The sequence below is a fragment of the Rhinoraja longicauda genome, chromosome 10 (genome assembly GCF_053455715.1).
Source record: "Rhinoraja longicauda isolate Sanriku21f chromosome 10, sRhiLon1.1, whole genome shotgun sequence".
Lineage (NCBI taxonomy): Eukaryota > Metazoa > Chordata > Chondrichthyes > Rajiformes > Arhynchobatidae > Rhinoraja > Rhinoraja longicauda.
The window spans coordinates 37,890,396-37,915,977 of NC_135962.1; the positions used below are offsets into that span (position 1 = coordinate 37,890,396).

The 25,582-nt window shown below is 44.6% G+C and overlaps 1 protein-coding gene across 3 annotated transcripts in view; it reads left to right on the plus strand.

Annotated features, from left to right (window-relative positions):
- The first annotated feature begins 5,346 nt into the window (after positions 1 to 5,346).
- The window catches only part of txndc16 (thioredoxin domain containing 16), an 87,203-nt gene continuing 66,967 nt past the window's right edge, over positions 5,347 to 25,582 (plus strand). For 2 of the 3 annotated variants that reach the window (XM_078406689.1, XM_078406690.1), the window contains exons 1-7: positions 5,347 to 5,396; positions 13,739 to 13,825; positions 14,280 to 14,525; positions 17,401 to 17,483; positions 18,766 to 18,839; positions 20,327 to 20,401; positions 23,954 to 24,075. In XM_078406689.1, coding sequence (XP_078262815.1) covers positions 14,369 to 14,525; positions 17,401 to 17,483; positions 18,766 to 18,839; positions 20,327 to 20,401; positions 23,954 to 24,075 — 511 coding nt within the window. In that variant the 5' untranslated portion in view covers positions 5,347 to 5,396; positions 13,739 to 13,825; positions 14,280 to 14,368. Of the gene's footprint in view, positions 5,397 to 13,738; positions 13,826 to 14,279; positions 14,526 to 17,400; positions 17,484 to 18,765; positions 18,840 to 20,326; positions 20,402 to 23,537; positions 23,610 to 23,953; positions 24,076 to 25,582 lie in introns of those variants that run through there. The other variant, XM_078406691.1, reaches the window with a different exon arrangement.

The window sequence follows — 25,582 nt, forward strand, 5'->3', positions numbered from 1 at the left end:
CCCCCCCCCAGAACCCGAGGTGCGGAACCTAGCTGGGAGCCTGATTTCGCGACCACAACGAGTACGGAGAGGGACAGCCTGAACCACAGGAGCCGGAGGTTCCGGACTTGGTGGAACAGCCGGAACGAGAGGTTCTGGAGGAACTACCGGCACGGGGGGCTCTGGAGGAACTGCCGAAACGGGAGGTCCTGAAGGAACTGTCGGAACGGGGGTTTCTGGACTGGGCGGAACTAACGGAGGTCGGCCTCTCCGAGGGGTTTGACCGACCAAAACTGGTTGATCCGGGTCCAAATGGGCAGGTTTAAGCTGGGACACCGAGACCAGTTCGCTCTTGCCGCCCATGTCTAAGGTGAAAGTAGCCGTTCCCTTACGTAACACCCGGAACGGCCCTTGATAGACCCTCTGCAATGGGGCGCGATGGGCATCCTTACGCAGAAAAACAAACTCACAGTCTTTCAGGGCAGCCGGTTCATGTACCATGGAACACCCATGGCGTGAAGTCGGCACTGGAGCCAGGGAGCCCACCCGTTCCCGGAGAGATGCTAACGCTGATGGGACCGAAGGGAGCAGGGCTGAAGGGTCCGAAAAAAGGTCTCCGGGTACTCGAAGTGTCGAGCCATATACTAGCTCTGCAGACGACGCACCGAGATCTGGCTTAGGAGCAGTCCGGATGCCCAAAAGAACCCAAGGGAGTTGGTCCACCCAGTCCGGGCCTTCAAGCCTTGCACTGAGGGACGCCTTAAGTTGGCGGTGGAACCTTTCTACGAGTCCATTTGCCTGGGGGTGATATGCAGTTGTGGGTTGTAACTTGGACCCGTACAGTTCTGCCAGCGCGGCCCAGAGGGACGAAGTGAACTGTGGCCCTCTGTCAGTGGTAATAACTGCCGGGACCCCAAAACGAGCTACCCAATGGAGGGCCAAAGTCCTAGCACAAGACGCTGACGAGATATCAAACAATGGGAAAGCCTCTGGCCACCGGGTGAACCGATCCACCACCGTGAGGAGGTGGGTGTAGCCCCGGGAGGAAGGCAAAGGTCCGACCAAATCCACGTGGATGTGAAAAAAACGAAAGGCCGGGACCTCGAAATCCTGTACTGGGGGCTGGACGTGGCGCTGGACTTTAGCGGTCTGACAGGGCACGCAGGAACGTGCCCACCCCGCTACCTGTTTTCTCAGGCCATGCCAGACAAACCTCGCTGCTACCAAGGCAGAGGTGGAGCGGATGGACGGGTGCGCCAACCCATGAATGGCATCGAAAACTCGGCGCTGAAGGGAAGGCGGCACTACCGGCCTGGGACGAGGAAGAGAAATATCGCACCAGACTTTCGTGCCCTCCGACCCACAAGCCACCTGGGCCAACTTTAATCCCGAAGTGGTGGACCGGTAAGCCGAAACGGTATCCGCCAGAAGCTGCGCCTCCGCGAGCTCCTGGGGATCCACCTCGCAGTCCACCGCCGAAATAGGGGGAAAAGCAGGTCTAGACAGGGCGTCAGCAACGGCATTAAGCTTACCCGCGATATGACGGACATCTGTTGTAAATTCGGAGATAGCAGTCAGGTGCCGCTGCTGGCGGGCCGACCATGGGTCAGACAATTTCAAAAACGCAAATGTTAATGGCTTGTGGTCCGTAAATGCCACAAATGGGCGGCCCTCGAGGAAATACCTAAAATGACGGACAGCTAAATAGAGAGCTAGAAGCTCTCGGTCAAATGCACTATATTTCAGCTCGGCCGAATTTAGTTGCCGGCTGAAAAAGGCTAAAGGCTGCCAATGGCCACCAACCTGCTGCTCCAGAACCCCACCCACCGCCACGTCAGAGGCGTCAACCGTCAGGGCCGTGGGGGCGGAGGGGCTCGGATGGACCAACATGGTGGCGTCTGCCAGGGCTGCCTTAGCTGCCGTAAAAGCCGACTCTGCGGCCGGGGACCACAACAACTCTACCGGGTTCCCTGCAAGGCATTGGAAAAGCGGGCGCAGGACTCGCGCCGCTGCCGGAACGAATCTATGGTAGAAATTAACCATACCGACGAACTCCTGCAGCCCTTTTACAGTGGTGGGCCTGGGAAAGGCCCGAATGGCTTCCACCTTCTCGGGTAAAGGGGCGGCACCGGCAGGAGTAATTCTGTGCCCTAGAAAATCAAGGGCAGGCAGGCCGAATTGACATTTGGAGGGTTGGATAATGAGCCCGTGGTCTTGGAGCCGCTGGAACACGGTCCTCAAATGGGCCTGGTGTTCCAGCACGGAGGGGCTGGCTACCAGGATGTCGTCTAGATAGATAAACAAAAAGGGTAAACCCCGGCCCACGCGGTCCATCAGTCGCTGGAAAGCCTGTGCCGCGTTCTTTAAACCGAAAGGCATACGCAACCATTCAAACAACCCGAACGGAGTTATAGTTGCAGTTTTTTGTATGTCCTCCGGTCGCACCGGAATCTGATGATATCCTCGCACCAAATCGATTTTGGAAAACACTACCGCACCTTCCAGCCCAGATGAAAAGTCCTGTAGGTGCGGTATGGGGTAGCGATCAGCCGTGGTGACAGCATTGAGACGCCGATAATCGCCACATGGCCTCCACCCCCCAGATGCCTTGGAGACCATGTGTAACGGCGAGGCCCACGGGCTGTCAGACTGACGGACAATTCCCATTTCCTCCATCTTCCTGAACTCCTCCTTTGCCACCACCAGTTTGTCTGGCGGTAGTCTCCTGGCCCGAGCGAAAACGGGAGGGCCTTCGGTGCGGATGTGATGGACCACACCGTGTTTAGCCGAAGGTGCGTCGAAACGTTGAACGAGCAGCTCTGGGAACTCGGCCAGAATCGCAGCATACGAGTCGGGGGCCGCGACGACGGCCTGGACAGTAGGGCTGAGCGAGGAGGCGATTGTCGGAGCGACGTGCTCGTCTTCGGCGGAAGGTCGGAGGTCGTTACCGCGGACATCAGGAACCAGTGAAAAAGCCCAGAGAAAATCTGCGCCCAGGATCGCTTGTTTGACGTCGGCTATGATGAATGGCCATTCGTACGTGCGGAGGCCTAAACCCAGGGACATCTTCCGTGTACCGAAAGTGCGAATTGGGCTGCCGTTCACCGCGATGAGGGTGGGACCTGTCTTACCCGATCTGGTTTCGAGGTCGGTCGGCGGCACTATGCTGACGATGGCTCCCGTGTCTACCAAAAATTCTGTGTCCGTGAATCGATCATGGACATAGAGGCGCCGGTTCTGGCCAATCGTAACTGCCCCTATGTACGATCGGCCGAGGCATTTCCCGCGAAGGTACAAGGCAAACGGCAGTTGCGGGATTCGTTACCCCATCGTAGGTGATAATAGCACCAGCCGCGCTTGTGCGGATCTTTTTGGCGGGCTTTCGGAGAATTGGCGGGAGACGTGGCGCCATCTTGCCGTCGCTGTGGCGTGGTCACCGATGTCGAGACTTTGTTGATGGAATCCCCTGCCTTGTTTTTTCCCGCTATGAGCGCGTCCGCTTTCGCTGCATATGCTTCGGGGTCCTTAAAAGAACAATCCGTAAGCAGCAATCGGACATCCTCGGGGAGTTTTTCGCGGAATGCCTGCTCAAACATCGGGCAATCCGTATGCTCACCGGCTAGCACCATCATTTCGGCCATGAGGACGGAAGGCAGTTTGTCTCCAAGCTCCGGTAGGTGCAGAAGTTTTGCCGCACCACCATGCTTTTTTAACCCGAAGGTCTGCAGTAATACCTTCTTCATGGTTTCATACTTGTCTTCCGCAGGTGAATTTATTATGAACCGCATCACGCGCTTGGTTGTGTCCGGCGATAGCGCGCTGACGAGGTAGAAGTACTTCGTGGAATCATCCGACACCTTCTTTATATGGAATTGGGCCTTGGCGTGGATAAACCAAGCTTGCGGTGCGTACGTCCAAAATAACGGAAGATGAACGTCCGCCGCGCTTGACTCCGGTGTGCCCTGCTCAGTCATCGTCAACGAGGCGTCGGGTTTTTCTCAGTCGGTGATCGTCCAGATCACGTTCGGGGTCACCAATATGGCGAGTCCGAAACTTGTAGTTGTAGATGTAGTTTATTGCAACCGCAATACACGAATACAGAATCAAAACAACAAGTCGCAGGACAACCAATATAAACTTACTGTCTTCCTTGAAGACTTAGACGAACTAACTAAATCGGGTGCCAAACGCACCCATGACATCGCTGGCCAATCAGCGATGTCCTTCCCTGGACCAATCCCCATGGTCGCGTTCCCACGTGACCTCGCTGGCCAATCCGAGGGTTCGACGACCTAGACCATTCTCCATGGTCGCTACAACCTCATATTTCGCTTGGGTAGCTTACACCCCAGCGGTATGAACATGACTTCTCTAACTTCATGTAGCCCTTGTTTACCATCTCTCCATCCCCTCCCCCTTCCCTGTGCTCCCACCAGTTTCTGACTACATTCTATCTCTGTCCCACCCACTCCCCTGACATCAGTCTGAAGAAGGGTCTCGACCGGAAAGTCACCCATTCTTTCTCTCCAGAGGGGCTGCGTATCCCACTGAGTTACTCCAGCATTTTGTGTCTACCTTTGGTTGAATACAGCATCTGCAGTTATTTCCTAAACAACCTGCCATCCCGCACCCTACAGAATATTGGCCTCTGATTGGTGAATCCTGCAGTCAATCAGCTGTCAGTCCCGCCCTCTGTACGTTGGAGCGTCTGATTGACGCATCGGGCAGCCAATCCCAATGGCAAGGCGGACTGTTGCAACCAAAGATAATAGAGCAACGAAGTCTGAAGAAGGGTCTCGACCCGAAACGTCACCCATTCCTTCCCTCCAGATCCGCTGAGTTACTCCAGCACTTCGTGATACCTTAGAGCAACAAAGTGATCGTCGCCCCGCGCCCTACCCACACTGGCCTGTGATTGGTGGAATCAGCGGTCAATCATCTATGCACCCGCCCCTAGCAGCACTGGGCTGTGATAGGTGCAACTCCCGGTCAATCATCTATGAACCCGCCCCACTCGCACTGGTCTGTGATTGGTGGAACCGGCGGTTAATCATCTATGCACCCGCCCCCTAGCAGCACTGGGTTGTGATTGGTGCAACCATCGGTCAAACATCTTTGCACCCGCCCTCTGCCCGCACTGGCCTTTGATTGATGAGGCCCGCGGTCAATCATCTATTCACCCGCCCCCGACCAGCTCTGGACTGTGATTGGTGATTCCCGCGGTCAATCTGATACGAGGGCGGGGCTTTGTGATTGTCGTTCTGGTCACACAGGTCCAATGATGGAAGGATTGACAGCGGGAGAAGCCAATCGACGATTAAGGATGCCGACAGGGGACGTCAGACCTACCAATGAGTGGGCAGCAGAGGCGGGCGTTCGGCGGGTTCGGGAGCTGCTAGGCGCTGCCATGGTCTCAGGTAGGGCAGCGCAGACTGTGCCTTCCCGCACAGTCCCCGGGCCGTTTGCGTGCTGAATGAGCTTTGTCATGTTGCATTTATTCACAAAATGTTGGAGTAACTCAGCAGGTCAGGCAGCATCTCAGGAGAGAAGGAATGGGCGACGTTTCGGGTCGAGACCCATGTTGCATGTGGGGTTGGAATGTAAGAGGCATTTTGTGCTATGGGGATGGAAATATAACAAATCTGTAGTTGTTTGTCGCATGCACCGATAACTGAACAAATGAAACCCTTACTTGCAGCAACTTAACGGCCCTTTAAACACAAATGCACAGAAATATACAATCAACAAAAAAAATCAATAAGTTAGTAACTCCTAATACCAATGTAAAAGCATCTCGAACAACCCGTCCATCGAACCTGTGTAGGAAGGAACTACAGATGCTGGTTTAAACCGAAGATGGGCACAAAACGCTGGAGTAACTCAGCGGGACAGGCAGCATCTCTGTAGAGAAGGAATGGGTGACTGAAGTTTCCGGTCGAGACCCTTCTTCAGACTCAGTGCCCTCCATAATGTTCGGGACAAACACCCACCATTTATTTATTTGCCTCTGTATTCCACAATTTGAAATTTGTAATAGAAAAAAAATCACGTGTGGTTAAAGTGTACATTGTCAGATTTTATTAAAGGGTATTTTTATACATTTTAATTTCACCATGTAGAAATTACAGCTGTGTTTATACATAGTCCTGTGGCGGCTCCCGAGGGTCGGGCCATACCACTCACGACCCCTCGGCACGGGAATGGGTTGAGCCAAGGAGGCGGACTTCGGCCGGGAGTATAAAGGTCAAGGACCGCATGACTCTCATCCCCTTTTTGGAGTTCCAGAGATACAGTAAACACGCCTTCGTTAACCTTGCCTACTTGTCGTTATTTTGGCCTACTTGGCCCACTACATTGGTGACCCCGACGTGATCTGAACACGCAGCCTTCTGGGCATTTCAGGGCACCATAATGTTTGGGACACATGGCTTCACAGGTGTTTGTAATTGCTCAGGTGTGTTTGCTCAGGTGTGTTTGCCTCCTTAATGCAGGTACAAGAGAGCTTTCAGCACCTAGTCTTTTCTTCAGTCTTTCCATCACCTTTGGAAACTTTTATTACTGTTTACCAACATGAGGACCAAAGTTGTGCCAATGAATGTCAAAGAAGCCATTATGAGACTGAGAAACAGGAATAAAACTGTTAAGAAACATCAGTCTAACCTTAGGCTCACCAAAATCAACTGTTTGGAACATCATTAAGAAGGAAGAGAGCACTGGTGAGCTTACTAATCACAAAGGGACTGGCAGGCCAAGGAAGACCTCCGCAGCTGATAGAAGAATTCTCTCGAAAATAAAGAAAATTCCCCAAACACCTGTCTGAGTGATCAGAAACACTCTTCAGGAGTCAGGTGTGAATTTGTCCATGACCACTGTACGCAGAAGACTTCATGAACAGAAATACAGAGGTTACACTGCAAGATGCAAACCGCTGGTTAGTTACACAAATAGGATGGCCAGGTTACAGTTTGCTAAGAAGTACTTCCACAGTTCTGGAAAATGGTCTTGTGAACAGTTGAGACGATGATTAACTAATATGAGAGTGATGGCAAGAGCAAGGTATGGAGGAGAGAACGAACTGCCCAAGATCCAAAGCATACCATCTCATCTGTGAAACACGTTGGTGGGGGTGTTATTAATTGGCCGGTGTTTCATTCTACAGTAATACAATGATCCCAAATATACTGCTAAAGCAACAAAGGAGTTTTTTAAAGACAAAAAAATGGTCAATTCTTGAGTTGCCAAGTCAATCACCCAATCTGAACCCAATTGAGCATGCCTTTTATATGCTGAAGAGAAAACTGAAGGGAACTAGCCCCCCCAAAAAGCATAAGCTGAAGATGGCTGCAATACAGGCCCGGCAGAGCACCACCAGAGAAGACACCCAGCAACTGGTGATGTCCATGAATCACAGACGTCAAGCAGTCATTGCATGCAAAGGATATGTAACAAAATACTAAACATGACTACTTTCATTTGCATGACATTGCTGTGTCCCAAACATTATGGTGCCCTGAAATGGGGGGATTATGTATAAACACTGCTGTAATTTCTGCATGATGAAACCAAAATGGATAAAAAAAATGGCCTTTATTAAAATCTGAATGTGCACTTTAACCACATGTGATTTTTTTCTATTACAAATCTCAAATTTGTGGAGTACAGTGGCAAATAAATAAATGATGGGTCTTTGACCCAAACATTATGGAGGGCACTGTATGTACTGCCTGTCAATGGAACTGGTGCACTGCAAGACTGAGCTATTTGCTGCAGTCTGTATCTCCCACTTTGCTCTTCCTATTGTAATTGTGTTATTATAGCTGTGTTACCAACTACATAAAGTTCTGTGTGGACAACTTTGTCCCTGAGGAGACTGCACTGTTTCCCCAACAACAAGCCCTGGGTCATTAGTGACATAAAGGCCCTTCTCAACCAGAAGAAGAGGGCCTTCAGGAATGGTGACAGGGAGGATGCGAAACAGGTGCAGAAAGACCTGTAGGCGAGACTAAGACAGGACAAGGACGACTGCAGGAAGAAGCTGGAGCTGAAACTTCAGCAGACCAACATGAGGGATGTGTGGAGCGGTATGGAGCATTGCAGGCTACAAGGAGTCCAGTGGCCTGGGGAGGGGAAGCAATCAGGACTGGCCCAACGTGCTAAACCCAATTTGATGGTAGGGCCTCTGCCCACCCTCCCCCCTGCTCCCCGACCGGCCCTTCAATCCCCCTGGTCCACTTCCTCTGCCCTTTCTTTGTTGCACCTGACCATCAAGGCTGAGCAGGTGAGGAAGGAGCTGAGCAGACTGCCCAGGCAAAGCCAGGGGTCCAGATGGTGTCAGCCCTAGGGTACCCAAGGCATGTGCCAGCCAGTTGTGTGGAGTGCTACAGTATATCTTTAACCTGAGCTTGAGCCTGGAGAGGGTTCCTGTGATGTGGAAGACATCCTGCCTGGTTCCTGTATTAAAGAGGATGTGCCCCAGCTCCTCCAATGACTACAGACTGGTGGCGCTGACTTCACACATCATGAAGTCCCTGGAGAGGCTTGTGCTCACTCACCTACGACCCCTGGTTAAACCCTCTGTTGTTCGCTTACCAAACAAACTGAGGATTGAGGATGCCATCTTCCACCCGCTCCATCGTTCCTATGCTCACCTGGATAATTCGGGAAGCATTGTGAGAGTCATATTTTTATACTTCTCCAGTGCTTTCAACACCTTTTGGCCTGCACTGCCAGGTAGCAAACTGACAAAGATGCGGATGGATGCTCCATTAATGTCCTGGATCACCAACTACCTGACTGGACGACTACAATATGTCAGGCTGCAGAATGGTAGTGAGCAACACTGTTCACCATCTACACCTCGGACTTCAGATATAACTCAGTCTCCTACCACCTGCAGAAGTTTTCAGATGACTGCAATTGTGGGCCGCATCATTGAAGGGAGGGAAGCTGAATCCAGAGGTATAGTCAATGACTTTGTTGAGTGGTGTGGGCTGAATTGCCTGAAGCTCAACACTGACAAGACTAAGGAGTTAATGGTGGACTTTAGGAGGAGTGGAACACACCTGTCCCCTTTCTCCATCAATGGTGTGGATGTGCAGTTTACCAGAGAGTACAAATATCTTGGAGTGTCCCTGGACAGTAAACTGGACTGGTCCAGGAATACTGAGGCCCTGTACAAGAAGGGACAGAGCCGGCTGTACTTTTTGAGAAGACCCTGCTCCTTCAAAGTTTGCAGTAAGATGCTGCAGATGTTCTGCCAATCGGTGGTAGCCAATGCCATCTTCTTCACTGCCCTGTGCTGGGGCAGCAGGGCGAAGGCCACGGACGCCAATAGGATCAACAAACTCTTCTGGAAGGCTGGCTCTGGCCTGGGGACGGAGTTGGATTCATGGGAGGTGGTCTTGGAGGGGAGGATGCTCTTCAAACTGCAGAGCATCCTGGACAATACAGCTCACCCCCTCCATGACACACTGGTCAACCTGAGGAATACCTTCAGCAACAGACTGGATCCACCAAGATGCAGGATAGAATGCCACAAGAGATCCTTCGTCCCTGTGGTTATGAAACTGTACAACTCCTCTCCCTTCTGACATGGGGTAGACTGAGACTGACTCCCCCCACCCCCCCCCCCCCCCCTCCAATCTTTGTGCATCTCCAATCCTTTCCACTTGTCACGTTAATTTCATTTTAAATTTCATGTTTCATGTATTTTGTGTTTTTTTTACTGTTGGCAGATCAATTTCCCACCTGGGATAAATAAAGTTCTATCGTATAGTATTGAGTTTGACTTGATTGTATTGATGTATAGTATTATCTGATTGGATAGCATGCAATGCAAAGCTTTTCACTGTACCTCGGTGCACATGAGAATAATAAACCTAAACCTAGGTCCTTAGTGCAACCAAAGATAGTTCATAGCTGAGATTGATGTTGCGTAGTGTTCAAGAGCCTAATATTTGATGTGAAGAAGCTGTTCTTGAACCCGGAGGTCACGGTTTTCAGGCTCCTATACCTTCCCGATGCTGGTTGCTAGATCAGAGCATGGGTGGTGTGTCTTTGATGATTTTAGTTGCCCTTTTGAGGCAGAGCCTCCAATTGATCCCTTCGATGGTGGCGAGGTCAGTACCTGTGATGGACTGGGCAGTGTGTACTACCTCTGTAATCTCCTTCATTCCTGGGTGTTCGAGTTGCTGAACCAGACTGTGATGCAGCCAGCCCGTTTGCTCTTTACCATGCATCTGTAGAAATTCAAGAGAGTATTAATCAACATACTGAATCTCCTCAATCTTCCAAGCAAGTCGAGGCATTGATGAAATAAAATCAGAAATCCCCCAAAAAACAGCTGGAATCTCCGGAGAGAGAAACTTAACTAATGTTTTAGGTCAATCACCAACCAGCAGAAGGTCATCGACCTGGAATGCTAATGTTGGTCCTCTTCACTGATGCTACTTGACATGCTGAGTATTCTCAGCAATTATATGCGAACAGCAGTTGTTTGATCAAAACAGCACAAAAGGAATCAATTGAGCTCATCTAGTTATGAATGGCCATACAAGGTCAAAAGGGACTAGGTTGGATGGGGCATCTTGGTCAGCATAGATGAGGGGCCAAATGGCCTGTTTCCATGCTTTATGATTCTATAAATCTAAGTCTGTGCTGCCTCCCAGCAGTGCAGTTTCATCAGTACCATCTCGACAATCTCCCTCCTACTGTTCCCCCTTGTTAAATCGTACTCTAAACTATTAAATACCTATCCACGTTTTTGAAGGCACTGTCTTTGCTTCCAACACTCTTACAGACAGCATATTCCAAATCACAATTGCACAAATATCTTTACATCCTTGTTATATCATTTGCCATAATCTTATGTGTGTGTCCCACTGAACTATCTGCTAATGGGAAAAAAATTCAACCTAAATAATAGACAATAGACAATAGGTGCAGGAGTAGGCCATTCAGCCCTTCGAACCAGCACCGCCATTCAATGCGATCATGGCTGATCACTCTCAATCAGTACCCCGTTCCTGCCTTCTCCCCATATCCCCTCACTCCGCTATCCTTAAGAGCTCTATCCAGCTCTCTCTTGAAAGCATCCAACGAACTGGCCTCCACTGCCTTCTGAGGCAGAGAATTCCACACCTTCACCACTCTCTGACTGAAAAAGTTCTTCCTCATCTCCGTTCTAAATGGCCTACCCCTTATTCTTAAACTGTGGCCCCTTGTTCTGGACTCCCCCAACATTGGGAACATGTTTCCTGCCTCTAATGTGTCCAATCCCCTAATTATCTTATATGTTTCAATAAGATCCCCCCTCATCCTTCTAAATTCCAGTGTATACAAGCCCAATCGCTCCAGCCTTTCAACATACGACAGTCCCGCCATTCCGGGAATTAACCTAGTGAACCTACGCTGCACGCCCTCCATAGCAAGAATATCCTTCCTCAAATTTCGAGACCAAAACTGCACACGGTACTCCAGGTGCGGTCTCACCAGGGCCCGGTACAACTGTAGAAGGACCTCTTTGCTCCTATACTCAACTCCTCTTGTTACGAAGGCCAACATTCCATTGGCTTTCTTCACTGCCTGCTGTACCTGCATGCTTCCTTTCATTGACTGATGCACTAGGACACCCAGATCTCGTTGAACTCCCCCTCCTCCTAACTTGACACCATTCAGATAATAATCTGCCTTTCTATTCTTACTTCCAAAGTGAATAACCTCACACTTATCTACATTAAACTGCATCTGCCATGTATCCGCCCACTCACACAACCTGTCCAAGTCACCCTGCAGCCTTATGGCATCTTCCTCACAATTCACACTACCCCCCAGCTTAGTATCATCTGCAAATTTGCTAATGGTACTTTTAATCCCTTCGTCTAAGTCATTAATGTATATCGTAAATAGCTGGGGTCCCAGCACCGAACCTTGCGGTACCCCACTGGTCACTGCCTGCCATTCCGAAAGGGACCCATTTATCCCCACTCTTTGCTTTCTGTCTGTCAACCAATTTTCTATCCATGTCAGTACCCTACCCCCAATACCATGTGCCCTAATTTTGCCCACTAATCTCCTATGTGGGACCTTGTCGAAGGCTTTCTGAAAGTCGAGGTACACCACATCCACTGACTCTCCCCTGTCAATTTTCCTAGTTACATCCTCAAAAAATTCCAGTAGATTTGTCGAGCATGATTTCCCCTTCGTAAATCCATGCTGACTCGGAATGATCCCGTTACTGCTATCCAAATGCTCAGCAATTTCGTCTTTTATAATTGACTCCAGCATCTTCCCCACCACTGATGTCAGACTAACTGGTCTTTTAGCATCTATAAAATTTCCTCTCAGCTTTCTTTTTATCCAAGGAGAACAGACCCCGCTATTCGAACATAAGCTTGTGCTAAACTCCCTTGACTTTGAAACCAATCTAGTATTGTTTACTTCAGAAAATGCTGGAATAATTATTACTCTGAAGTGTTGATGGAGAGAGAGAGAGAGAAAAGTCAACATTTAAGGTAAATTCAAGATGAAAACAAAAACAGATTTTATACAAGTAGGGGCATGGAAAATTAGGGAGGAAAGACACAACAAAGGGAAACAGGTTTAAATGAATTTTGGTGCAAGTTAAAATGGAGTAGTAATGGGACAAGTAAAACAGAAGTTGTTATGAGGAAAGTGCAAATGGCATGAGCAGAATTATCACCAATAGATAATATCTGAAAAATTGAGGGCACTAGTAATTTGAAATGATTGAACCAGTGGAAAGGTTATCAGCTTTAAACATTAACACATTTTCTTTCTCTCCAGATGGTCACTGAGCAACTGAGCATTTTCATCATTTCTATTTTATTCCAACCGTGTGTTAGGTCTGGAGGCTATAAAGTTCCGATTTGAGAAATGGAGTGCTGTATCTTAAGCTAATGTCGATCTTAAATGGAAAGGTACAGTAAGTCAGGGAAGCTGGGGATGTCAAAGCAGGATAATGTGGAAAACTAAATTAACAGCTCATCGGCCATCTAAGAAGAGAAGAGACAAGTTCTTCTGAATTTCCTTTGTCTGGCCACATCATGAGCAGATCTCCTGACCTGGGCCCTGTGATTGAACTCGTGTCCAAGGATAGAGTTTTCGATGCAAATCCGTGTTTGCTTTGTCTCTTGAGTTGGTTATACTAAATTAAACACTCTGTAACCTTAAGCATTCCGTCTTATCCCTTTGCATGCTCAGTTGCTCAATGCAGTAGGTTTTTTAAATTCTCCCTTTATCTTTTTTACGATCCTTCTTTAAATCTGTTAGATATTTTAATTTTTGTTTAGCTGTTTTATCACAAAGAAAATTATCTTCAGTTTATCAAATCTTGATGGAAGCTGAGCTCAGCTCAGCTCTGTTGATTGCCAGCTACACACAGTGGCACAGCTGGCAGAGATGCTGCCTCACAGCCCCACAGACCTGGGTTTGATCCTGACCTCCGGGTGTTGTCTGTGTGTAGTTTGCATGTTCTCCATGTGACCGTGTGGGTTTCCTTCGGGAGCTCCGGTTTCCTTCCATAATATCACAGCTGAAAAGGTTGGTAGATTAATTGCAAATTGCCCCTGGTATGTTGAGAGTGGATGTGAAAATGGGATAACGTAGAACTAGTGTGAATGGGTAATCGATAGTTGGCACGGACTTGGTGGGCTAAAGAGCAGGTTTCCATGCTGTATCTTTCAATGATTATAATTCTGAAGTGCACAAATCAAAATGTTCATATTTTCTTCTGTTACAGACTTCAAGTCTTTTTCATTTCTCCTAACGGTGACAACATGGATATTGGACAAGGAATAGGAGGTCTATGAGGAAGCAGAAAAGCCCAGTGAGTTGGTGGATTCACTTGTGCATTTTGATACTTATTGACCTTTTCTTTAGCTTGGCTTTTCCGTAGAAAGGGGTCTGCCTGCAAAAATTCTAGTAAAAGTTAAAGACTTTAAAAATACTGTTCATTATATAAATGTTGATTTTAATTTCCGTCTGAAAACATTATGATCAGCATACCTGTGCCAGGTTTGAAATAGAAGGTTGATGTTCTAAATAAAATCTTTCAATGCACTTGTTCATGTATGTATTCCATTAAATGGGTTACTTACAGATGGTTCTTAATTTGTCATATTTTACAATAGGTAAACTCTTTTTCCGCCGAACAAATGTGTCCCGATGTTACACCTCATACATTGTGTAGCACTAAATTTAAAGATATGTGGTAGTCATCTTCATGATCAGTTATACATGGTTTGTGGAATAGGTCTTACTATTAATATCTTTTTTTCCAGATTGAAATGAAGAATAAGATGGTTGAGGATTTCATTTGTATTTTTTAAACAATTCCAGAAATCATTGTTGCCTTTAACTATCTACTAAAATGGCTCAATGGCATTACCATCTTTACTTAATTTTGTTGTGCACTGGTCAGTTCAGTGTTATTGATGGTACAAAGCTACTTCCCAGTGCAAATCAGCAACACTTTGCAAATATTCTGCAGTCTGGAAAACCTTCTTTGATATACTTCAAAAGAATAAGTAAGTATTAGCTTGAAAGGATTAAATACATCAAACAGAGTTCTGCATTAAAATAAAATCCTCATGTTATTTCTGTTTATCATATATATATATTCAATATATTGGCCTGTTAGAACATAGCACAATACAGCACAGGAACTGACCCTTCGACCCTTAATTTTCACAACAAACAAGATGTCAAGTTAAATTAAATCTTCTGCCTGCATATGATCCATATCCCCGCATATCCATGTGCCTGTACAAAGTATTCCACGTGTGTCTTCACCAACACACTGTACAAATGTAACAAATCTTCCCTTTTTATAAACTATGACCCTCTTGCAATAAAGGCCATTTGTCCTCAAAGGGAAACAGGTTTAAATGGATGTTGGTGCAAGTTAAAATGGAGTAGTAATGGAACAAGTAAAACAGAAGTTGTAATGGGGAAAGTGCAAATGGCAAGAGCAGAATCATCACCAAATCGTTAACTATTTCATCATATCTGCTTGCTAACTTTCTGTGATTCATGCACAAGAGGGCCATTTTGCATCTAAGTTGCAATGTTGAGTGCTTGATACGAGTCATTGAGTCATACAGCATCAGGCATGTGAATTTTCCGCGGATTTCCGCGTTTTTAAAATCCATTTTCCGCGCTTTTTGCATGGTTTCCGCTTTTTTCACTGCCAAATAAACAGAGAAATCGGATTGAAAAAAATAAAGAAAAAAAATAAACGATGTATAGACTTGTAAAGAACACTAGGGTTCCGCTAGTCGCTAGGGGTTCCGTGAGAAATCCCCCCGCGTGCCCTGGAAGTCAACCCGAAAATGTGGAACATAGGCTGGGCAAGAAAGCCAATCTCGACCTCATCGGGACTTCCACGGCCGATCGGTGGGTTGAATTTGCAACCTGTGGCCGGGGCTCTGGAACTCCAGCCCAGCTGGAGCCAGCAAATCTATCCCCTTAGCTGTTTTCCTTGGCCTGCAGGATAAACCAGCAAAGCTCTGGAACCAAGAGTGCCAGTGGTGGTACTGTAATGAGTAAATATTAAATTTAAGTGCAAGATTATATAACTAAATTAATTAAGACAGGGTTAAAATATAAAACACAGCAGAAAAGCAAATTACCACCTTTTTGAGTTGATTATCAATTAATGTGCGAATTTACTTCAAAATGTTATTAGTGTACAGTCATATATTCGCATTATTTTGTAATGTCTGTTTTTACTTTGAAATGCTGTAAAAGAGGCTTGAAACGGGTAATTTTGTGTGTAAATATCCCAAAATGTTCCCATTTTTTTACCTCCGTTCTACGCCTCACGCAAGCGGTCGGCTCTTTTCTTTTTTTTACCTCACTCACATGCCTGCAGCATGGAAACATTCACCTGTGTTTGGCCCATTATCTTTCTAAATCTTTCTATCCGTGTACCTATTGAAGTGCCTCTAAAAGCTTTAGAATACTGGCCTCAATTACCTCCATTGGCAGCTTCTTCCATATACCCACCACCCTGTGAGTGAAAAAGAAATGCCCCTCAGGTTCCTATTAAATCTTGCCATTCTCACCGTGAACCTGTGCTCTCCGGATTTGATTTTCCTACCCTGAGTAAAAAGACGATGCTTTCACCCTATCTATTCCCATTAAGATTATACACACCTCTATAAGATCACCTCTCAGCCTCCTCCACACCAAGGAATAAAGTCCAGCCTGCCCAACCTCTCTTTAGCTCAGGCCCTCTAGGATTCAAGGACACTCAAATGTTAAATAGCAGAGAACTGATCACTTAACCTTGAAGAGCACAGCTCCAAAAATAACTAAAATTATTATAATTGGTTTTAAATTGAATTTCAACTCCTGGGGAAAATTGTGCACAAATGTTTCGATCTTTGACTGGTCTGTGGTATTCACGTGAAAAGAATCAATGTAGATTCCATATTTTAGTTTCCTTTCAGAAATTGTCTAATTCTTCAAATTAGTTTGAATTTCATTTTAATGATAATTGAATGCTGTACACTAGAACGCTGAACGCTGTACACTTGAAATCTATATCTTCAAATATAGCGTAGGTTTACTAGGTTAATTTCCGGAATGGCGGGACTGTCATATGTTGAAAGACTGGAGCGACTAGGCTTGTATACACTGGAATTTAGAAGGATGAGAGGAGATCTTATCGAAACGCATAAGATTATTAAGGGGTTGGACACGTTAGAGGCAGGAAACATGTTCCCAATGTTGGGGGAGTCCAGAACAAGGGGCCACAGTTTAAGAATAAGGGGTAGGCCATTTAGAACTGAGATGAGGAAAAACTTTTTCAGTCAGAGAGTTGTGAATCTGTGGAATTCTCTGCCTCAGAAGGCAGTGGAGGCCAATTCTCTGAATGCATTCAAGAGAGAGCTAGATAGAGCTCTTAAGGATAGCGGAGCCAGGGGGTATGGGGAGAAGGCAGGAACGGGGTACTGATTGAGAATGATCAGCCATGATCACATTGAATGGCGGTGCCTCCATTCCTCCTTTCCATCTTTATTCAATTATAATAATTAGATTGTTGTACAAGTCATGTATATGTATATGGGCCAAGCGCAGGCAACCAAGACTAGCTTATGTGCGGCATCTTGTTCAGCATGGACGAGTTGCACGGAAAGGCCTGTTTCCGTGCTGTATAGTTGGCAGATATATATATATATATATATATATAAAGTAAAGAGTCTGAAAAAGGGCCCTGACCCAAAACATCATGTATCGATGCTCTCCAGACCTGGCCTGCTGAGTTACTCCAACATTTTGTGTCTTTCTTCACCTGTACATAATGTAGGCTGGCATTTCAGTGCAGTACCACTTGCTATTTATTATGGAAGAAATATTGTTTAAAGCACTAACACATCATTTTCTTCCGTGTTTCAGCAAACCCATCAGTCAGCCTTTTCCTTCAACAGTTAGAACTGTCATCAGAATCACTTGAAGAGTATGGCATTACAGTGGCTCAGGTGAATTAAAATGACTTGGTTAAAACAATTTATTTTAAGTCCAATTTATTATTAAGAATAGGAGGCTACATTTATAAGTATGGGTGCGATGTGCGTCTAGAAAATGTATTCTTGATTTTAATGAGAAAAACCTGTTTGGCTATTAAACTCAATTACAATATAAAACAAAGTGAATGTAAATTTAACTGTCCAGCTAGTACAGTGATGACCATATTGTAATAACAATAGTTGTTTTGCAAAGTGGGTAGGATACTGCTTCAATTTTTTTACATTGTCTACTACTGAGGTCAGCCTTGGCTATCTCAATATTTGGAGGAATAAACATAAGTGCTGGAGGAGCTCAGCAGCATCCATGGAGGGAATAAACAGATGACATTTCCTTCTAAAGGACTGCTACATGACCTGCTGTGTTCATCTGGCACTTTGTGTTTTGCTCAAGATTCGAGCGTCTAAATTTGTGCCTTGATATTTGAAGTTATTGGTTAGTGGTGTCAGTAGAAAGGGAAAAAAATCATGGTGTTATTACAGGTGTTATAGAGTCATACAGCTTGGAAACGGGCCTGTCAACCCAATTTATCTATGATGCCCCATCTAAGCTGGTCCCATTTGCCTGCTTTAGGCCCATATTCCTCTAAACCTTTCCTATCCATGTATTTGTCCAAGGGTCTTTTAAATGCTGTTATAGTACCTGCAACAACTACCTCCTCTGGCAGCTCGTTCTATATACCCATCGCCCTCTGAGTGAACAAGTTGCCCCTTGGGTTCCCATTCATTCTTTCCCCTCTCAGTTTAAACCTTTGCCCTGATGTTCTAAATTTCCCTAATCTGGGAAAAGGACTCTGTGCATTCACTCTGTCAATTCCCCAAATGATTTTATACACCTCCATAAGGTCACCGCTTGGCCTTCTGCGATCCAAGGAATAAAGTGCGAGCCTGCCTAACCTCTCCCTATAGCTCGGTCCCTCGAGTCCTGGTGGCATTCTCATGAATCTTCTCCACACTCTTTCCAGCTTATCGACTTTGCTAATAATGACTCATGACAGGGACTGCAGCCATTTAAGAATTAAGTTCTCTACCTCCCCAAGCACAACCATGAGAGATACAAAATAATATAAAAGAAGCCAGTATCGGAGCATTTGTACTTAGAGGAATGGAGGAGAAGATTGGTGGAACGTTTTGGTGGAAAAAAGAATGTTAAGTGCTAGAAAGCTAGGTTTGTTGCATGATAAGCAATTTTATCCATTTACATTATCGTGTTAAAATATTATGGAACTATTTGTAGGTCGACTGCACCACAGAAAACGTGCCAAAATATTGTGAAAATAACCATGTACTGAAGGAAGCCTACCTTTTCCGGTAAATTAACATATATTTGTAATACCGTTGTGGAATGTTTAAAACAATTTCAATTTGAGGTGAATCTTCTCAATTCCGAAAGGTGTGGTCGCTCAGCCAATATTTTTATGCTGTTAGATTTTCAACCCAACTCTGCTTCTTGATTCCCTTACCCTGGGTAAAATACGGTGCATTAATTCTTTCTGTTCCCCTCATGATCTCATACACCTCTATAAAATCCCCCTCCCTCTCTCTCCCCTCCCCCCTCCAATCCTACTATACTCAAAGGAACACCTCCTCTATAAGATCATCCATAGACATGAACCGATCAATTTCTGTTTTAAAAATACCCAATGACTTGGCTTCCATCGCCATCTGTGGCAATTAATTCCACAGTTTTACCACCCATGGACTAAATAAATTTATCCTCATCTCCATTTTAAAGGTATGTCTTTTTATTCTGAGGCTGTGGCCTAGACTCACCTACTACTGGAAACATCCTCTCCATAGCCACTCTATCTAGGCCTTTCATTATTCAATGGGATCCCCTCTTAGCCTTCTGAACTCCAGTGAGTAGAGGCTCAGAGCTATTAAACACTCCTCATACGTTAATCCAATTATCTTTGGGAACTGCTCGTAAACCTCCTCTGGACCCTCTCAAACCTCAGCATATCCTTCCTCAGATATGGGGCCAAAACTGCTCACAATATTCCAAATGTGGCGTGACCAGCGACTTATAAAGCTTCAGCCCTCAACCTCCTGTGCTAGTATTGGGCAATGTTCAAGAGCCTGATGCTGCTGTGTAGAAGTTGTTTTTGAACCTGCTGGTTGTGGTTTTTAGGTTCTTGTACCTTCTTCCCAAAGGTACTCACAAAATGAATGCATGGCCCGGGTGCTGCGGGTCTTTGACGATATTGACCGCCTTTTTGAGGCAGCACCTCCTGCAGATTCCTTCAGTTGTTGGGAGGTCAGTACCGGTCATGGATCGGGCAGTGTCTTCCACTTCCTTCAGCCTCCTACATTACTGGTTGTTCAACTTACAGATCCAGGTCTTGCACCAATGTCTTGCAGTATTGTAGAAAATATTGAGTGATAAATGGGAATGATAGTGAAAAACAAAACCAGAAAGAGAAACCAAGGTTGTAATGAAACAAAGGATGAGTTTGTTGGTGGCAAAAACAATGTTTAGCAACTTTTTTTACCAATATTTTCAGTTTGAAAGTATGAACGCAGTTTGCAGTCTGAATTTGTGGAACATAGTGGTAATTCAAAGGCTATAAGGAGTCTAATTAGGGATAAGGTGTTTTTTTTCTCCAATTTTCTACTGTGCTTCACATGCAACTAGAATTAAGTTCTAAAATTGGTTACGTTCAGTTTGTTGAAAATATTTCACTGATATCTTTCAACTGTCACTGATGGAGTATATTTCAACTTGTGGCCAATACTGGAAAGCTGTATGTAATGAAAATTGTTAACTGATGCTTAAAATTATGTTTTATTTTTACTAGGGGTAATATAATGCTTAGGAGCTTTGCAGTTGATGTGTTATTTGATGTGGATGCAATTGTTGCAAACGTTCTATTGTAAGTATGTCAAATATTTTTTTCTATATTGAACTTGGTTATAGTGAAATGAACAAAAGCAAATAGTTACAAAATTTAAATAAAACGTCTATGTTTTTTAATAGAAAATTAATGTCCAATGTTACTTCATCAAACGTCTACATGCAAGATTATTTTATAACCTTAAAAACAGTACAGAGAACAGTGCAGCACATAAACAGGCCCTTCGGCACACAATGTCCATGCCAAACATGATGCCAAATCAAACTAATCTTCTCTGCCCGCACGTGATCCATATCTCACCATTTCCTGCATATCCATATGCATATCCGACAGCCTCAAATAACGCTATTGTATTTACCTCCACCGCCAACGCTGGCAGCGCATTCCAGCGACTCTGTAAAAGAAAACACGCCTCGTGCATCTCCTTTACATGTTTGTTCCTCTCACCTTAAAGCTATTTCCTTTGATCCTTGACATTTCCACCCTGGGAAAAAAGGTTCCGACTGCCTTTCCTATCTGTGCCTCTCATAAATTTATATACTTCCTTCCATCAGCTCTCCCTTCAGCCTCCAATATTCCAAGTCTATCCAACCTCTCCATTTCGCTAATACCCAGGCAGCATTCTTGTAGACCTCTTCTGCATCTTCTCAAAAGCCTCCACATGCTTTTTGTAATAGGAAACCAGAAAAGATTTAAAAACTATATTTATTACTTTGATTCAAAAACCTGATATCCACTAGCCTTACATCCAATTGTCATATTTCAGCACGTTTCTTTCCAGTATCTCAGTAAGGGAAAGGGTAGAATCTAGACCAACAATTTATTTGCTATGAAACTGCGTTATATCATGGACAACATTCGTGTTCTTATCACCCTCGAAATTTATTGTGTCCAATCACTTTCTCTTTTTTGATTGAAAGATGCAGCATGGAAACAGTCCCATTGAGTCCAGGCTAACCATTTATCGTCCGTTCACGCTGGTTCTATGTTATCCTACTTTTGCATCCCCCCCCCTACATATACCAGGGGCAATTTACAGAGGCCAATTAACCTACAAACCTGCATGTCCTTGGTACGTGGTAGGAACCAGACTACCCGGAGGAACCCACACGGTCACAGGGAGAACGTACAAACCACACACAGACAGCACCCAAGGTCGTGGTTGAACCCATGTTTTGGGCACCGTGAAGCAGCAGCTCTAGCATCTGTGTCACTGTGGCACCCTGAGAGCTTACCAATTACTGAATTGTTGAAAGTAATACAACATCTGGTTAACTGAGTGGAGAGAGTCAGTAGTAATTTCCCTTCCACTAGGAGTAGTTGCTCTAGGGAACATTATTATTTTGATCTTAGATTCATAGTGTGATACAGTGTGGAAACAAACCCTTCAGCCCAACTTGCCCACACCAGCCAACATATCCCAGCTACACGAGTCCCGCCTGCCCTTGTTTGGTCCATGTCCCTCCAAACCTGTCCTATCCATGAACCAGTCTAACTATTTCTTAAATGTTGGGATCATCCCTGCCTCAACTATCTCCTCTGGCACCTTGTTCCATGCACCTACCTCCCTTTGTGTGAAAAGGTTACCCCTCAGCTTCCTATTAAATCTTTTCCCCTTCACCTTAAATCTATGTCCTCTGGTCCTCGATTCACCTACTCAGGGCAAGTGACTCTGTGCATCTACCCGATTTATTCCTCTCATGATTTTATACACCTCCATAAGATCACCCTTCATCTTCATCACGGCTTACTGTTCACTCACCTTCACTTCTTGTGGTTCACTGATATCCTCTAACGCTGCAGCATCCATTCTTGCTATAGATGGATATCCAGGGAATGGATATGGATCACATGGAGGCAGAGGAGATTAACTTGGTGTCGTGTTCTGCATGGACATAGTGGGCAGAATGACCTGTTCCTGTTCAGTTTAATTTCTCCATCTCCATCTCACATACCAAATCTATAATAAAGAATATATGAAAAAAATCTAACAAATTATTCAAAACTAATTAATAATGACAAACCGCACAAGACAAGTCCAATGTAAGCCATTCATTAGGTTTACCCGAGGGCATGAGTGATGAATATCCATTTTCTGACAAGATAGTACCATTTATTTACAATGTTTGCAGCAATACTGTACAAAATCTATTGCATCAACCAGCCATTGCGATATAAATGGAAGTTAGTTAATGTACTATTCCATTAAATCACATGAAGCAGTAAAAAAATTATTGTACCTCGTGAGTTTGTTTTCAATGCTCATCTTTGCTTAAAACTGCAGTTTAAAGGCCACATAATGCATCAGGCCAAATCCAATTCACCTTCAAAGTAATACAAGATTGATTTATTGAGTGTGAAAAGGATACCAATGTAAAATGTCATATATTCATTCCTCCCGATGCTGGCTGACCCTCTGAATTCAAGCACTTTGTGTTTTTCAAGATTTCAGAATCTTGTGTCTCTGTGATTTCTTGTTCTCAGCTGGTCCATGTTTCTATGGCTTGTTTTTGTATTTGTATCCATTCTTTGGCAATGGATGTAAGACGCATTTAATCATTTTTATAGTTCTTTAACTCTGTCACACTGTTCCACCCCTGCCTGTGTTTTTATTGTTATATGTTATTTCTAAGCAGTAATTTTCTCTCAGATTTCTCCAAAATTGATCATCATCTCCACTTTGTAAACATTATCATGTGGACAATGAAGGATATGATGTCGGGGATTGAAATTTCCATTTAACAGTAGAATCACTATTACAAAGGAATGAGTTCTCATCTACCCTAATGGCAGCCTGCTGGAGTATTTTACTGCTATCCCCTGAGTACTTCCCTCTTATTTGTTTGCAAGCTGCATCCTCCTAGGAACATTAATTTTTCTGTTAATCTGTTGCATATTGATGATGTGTACTTTGCTTGACAACGGGCTCGGCGGCATCCAATGTGGCTGATTAAAATATTTTACTAAGGCCAAAATAGTGTAGATAAATGCTTCTTCCAAATTAGAATGTGTTCTAATAATCTTTTTTCTGGATTATAGTTCAGTGAGTTCCAGCCACCCCTGCATAATACTGGCCTGACCTTTCCGTGTGCATGTAGTGAGTGCCAGTGTTTGGCTGTGCGGACATGGCAGTGAAGACTTTTCCTCCACATACTTGACAATTAAGACTGGGAAAGCTTTCCTAGTTTGTGCCTAATCAATTTAATCTCCTCTTTTATCCCCTTAAGTAAGTAACACAGCCCTGTCATGAAACTGAACCTGGCGCTTTGTAACTTTAATTTAAATGAATGCACTAATAGGCTGTAATATTTGAAACAATTTATTTGATTTACGCATTTCTAATTTACCAAAGCAGTTTATGTATCAGAAGTCCTGCAGGGTAATAAATAGTAGAGGGCTGAGAGTAACAATTGGGTAAAGTTCATGATATTGTTTGAGTTTTAAAGCCATAGTAATTTCTCTTCAGTTTCAATCGGAACAGAATCTAAGCTATTTCTTTCATTGAGTTCAAGCTTTTTATTTTATGGAGAGCTCCTTGGATGATTCCATACATGTACTGATTTGTTACAGTGTCTTGCTGTTCAATGAAATAAAGTATGTATCCTCATCGGTGGAGCTCCATGACATTGAAAATGAAATGAAAGGGCGAGGCGATGTCATAGTTACATTTGTACGAGCAATAGGCGTTCCAGGTACTGTTAAAATAATTTTGCATTGAATTTTAGTTAACTGGTTTCTTAGAACTTTGCAATATTCTGCTGCAACCTTGATCACCATTGTTAATATTGACCGTGACAGTTGTTTGTAATTTTTCATTATAAACCACATTTACTTTGGGAAAATTGTGCTGTTATCACACACCATTGATTCAGCTTCCCGGAGCTTCCTCTCCACACTGCCTCAGCATAGTCACTATATTTGTCACCAACAATGCTTTCTGCGACTGTGACCCATTTTCCATCTTATATTTCTCCATGATGTTCAATATAATCAGCACCTCCTCCATCATTTATTTGCAGCAGGAAAGCTGTATCTGGTTCTAACCTGTATATCCAGTAGAATCCGCCTAACAAAAGAATGAGTTGCCATCTACCCTAACGGCAGCCTGCTGGAGTATTTTACAGCTATCCCCTGCGTATTCTCCTCTTATTTGTTTGCATGCTGCATCCTAGGAACATTAATTTTTGACACTGCTTGTTCTTTGTTGCATATTGATGATGTGTACTTTGTTTGACCTTGCCACCACAATCTTCATATTGCAGCTGGATTTTATGAACTCATTATCTAACCCCATTTTCAATGCTTTGTTTCATTATAAATTGGACATTGATCGTGTTTGGGAATGCAATTAGCGTACTTACAGTTCCCTGCCTAACTTACAATTGTTAACAGAGTGCTCACCAAAAATAAGCTGCTCTGTTTGCCGATTCGTTCACTTTATCAGGTTGTCAAAACCTTAGTGATGCAATCGGGGCAGTGTAATTGCAGTTTGACCATTGCATTGTGACCTCTCCTTGTGAACCTTTCAATCAGCCATGTGTGGGAAGGAAGAGTTTGTGTACTGGTGGTATGATTCAGACTGATGAAGTATACTGACAGAAAGAGAAGTACTGGCAGTGTGAGTGTGAGAGGGGAAAGAGGGTGTTCTGGTAGAATGCTAGAGGCAGAGTATGGGAAAGTGAAGTTGAGTAAAGCGTGTGTATGTGATTGAGTCGTTTTATGTGACAGATTAAAGCAGTGAGTTTAGTTCATTATTATTATTGTCAAGTGCACCGAGGTACAGTGAAAAGCTTTGTGTTGCGTGCAATTAAGTCAGTGAGAGGAAGCATGTATTGATATAAAACGGGAGAAAAGAACATAAGTCGTTTGTGTGTGAAAGATATGATCATGGCACTCAAGAGGCTTTTAGTCAGGCATATGGAAATGTAAGGAATAGAGGGATATGGATTACATGCAGGCAGAGGAGATTAGTTTATCTTGGCATCATGTTCAAAACAGGCAGAGTGAACTGAAGTGCCTGTTCCTGTGCTGTACTGTCCAGTGGCCTATGAAAGAGGACATGTATGGGCAATGTGATATAGAAAATCACCATTGGTAGTGAGAACATAAGAACAGAAAATGGGAACAAATGATGGTCACTCAGCTCCTCAGGCCTACACAGCCATTCATTATGATCATGGTTGTCAGCCAGACATCTCA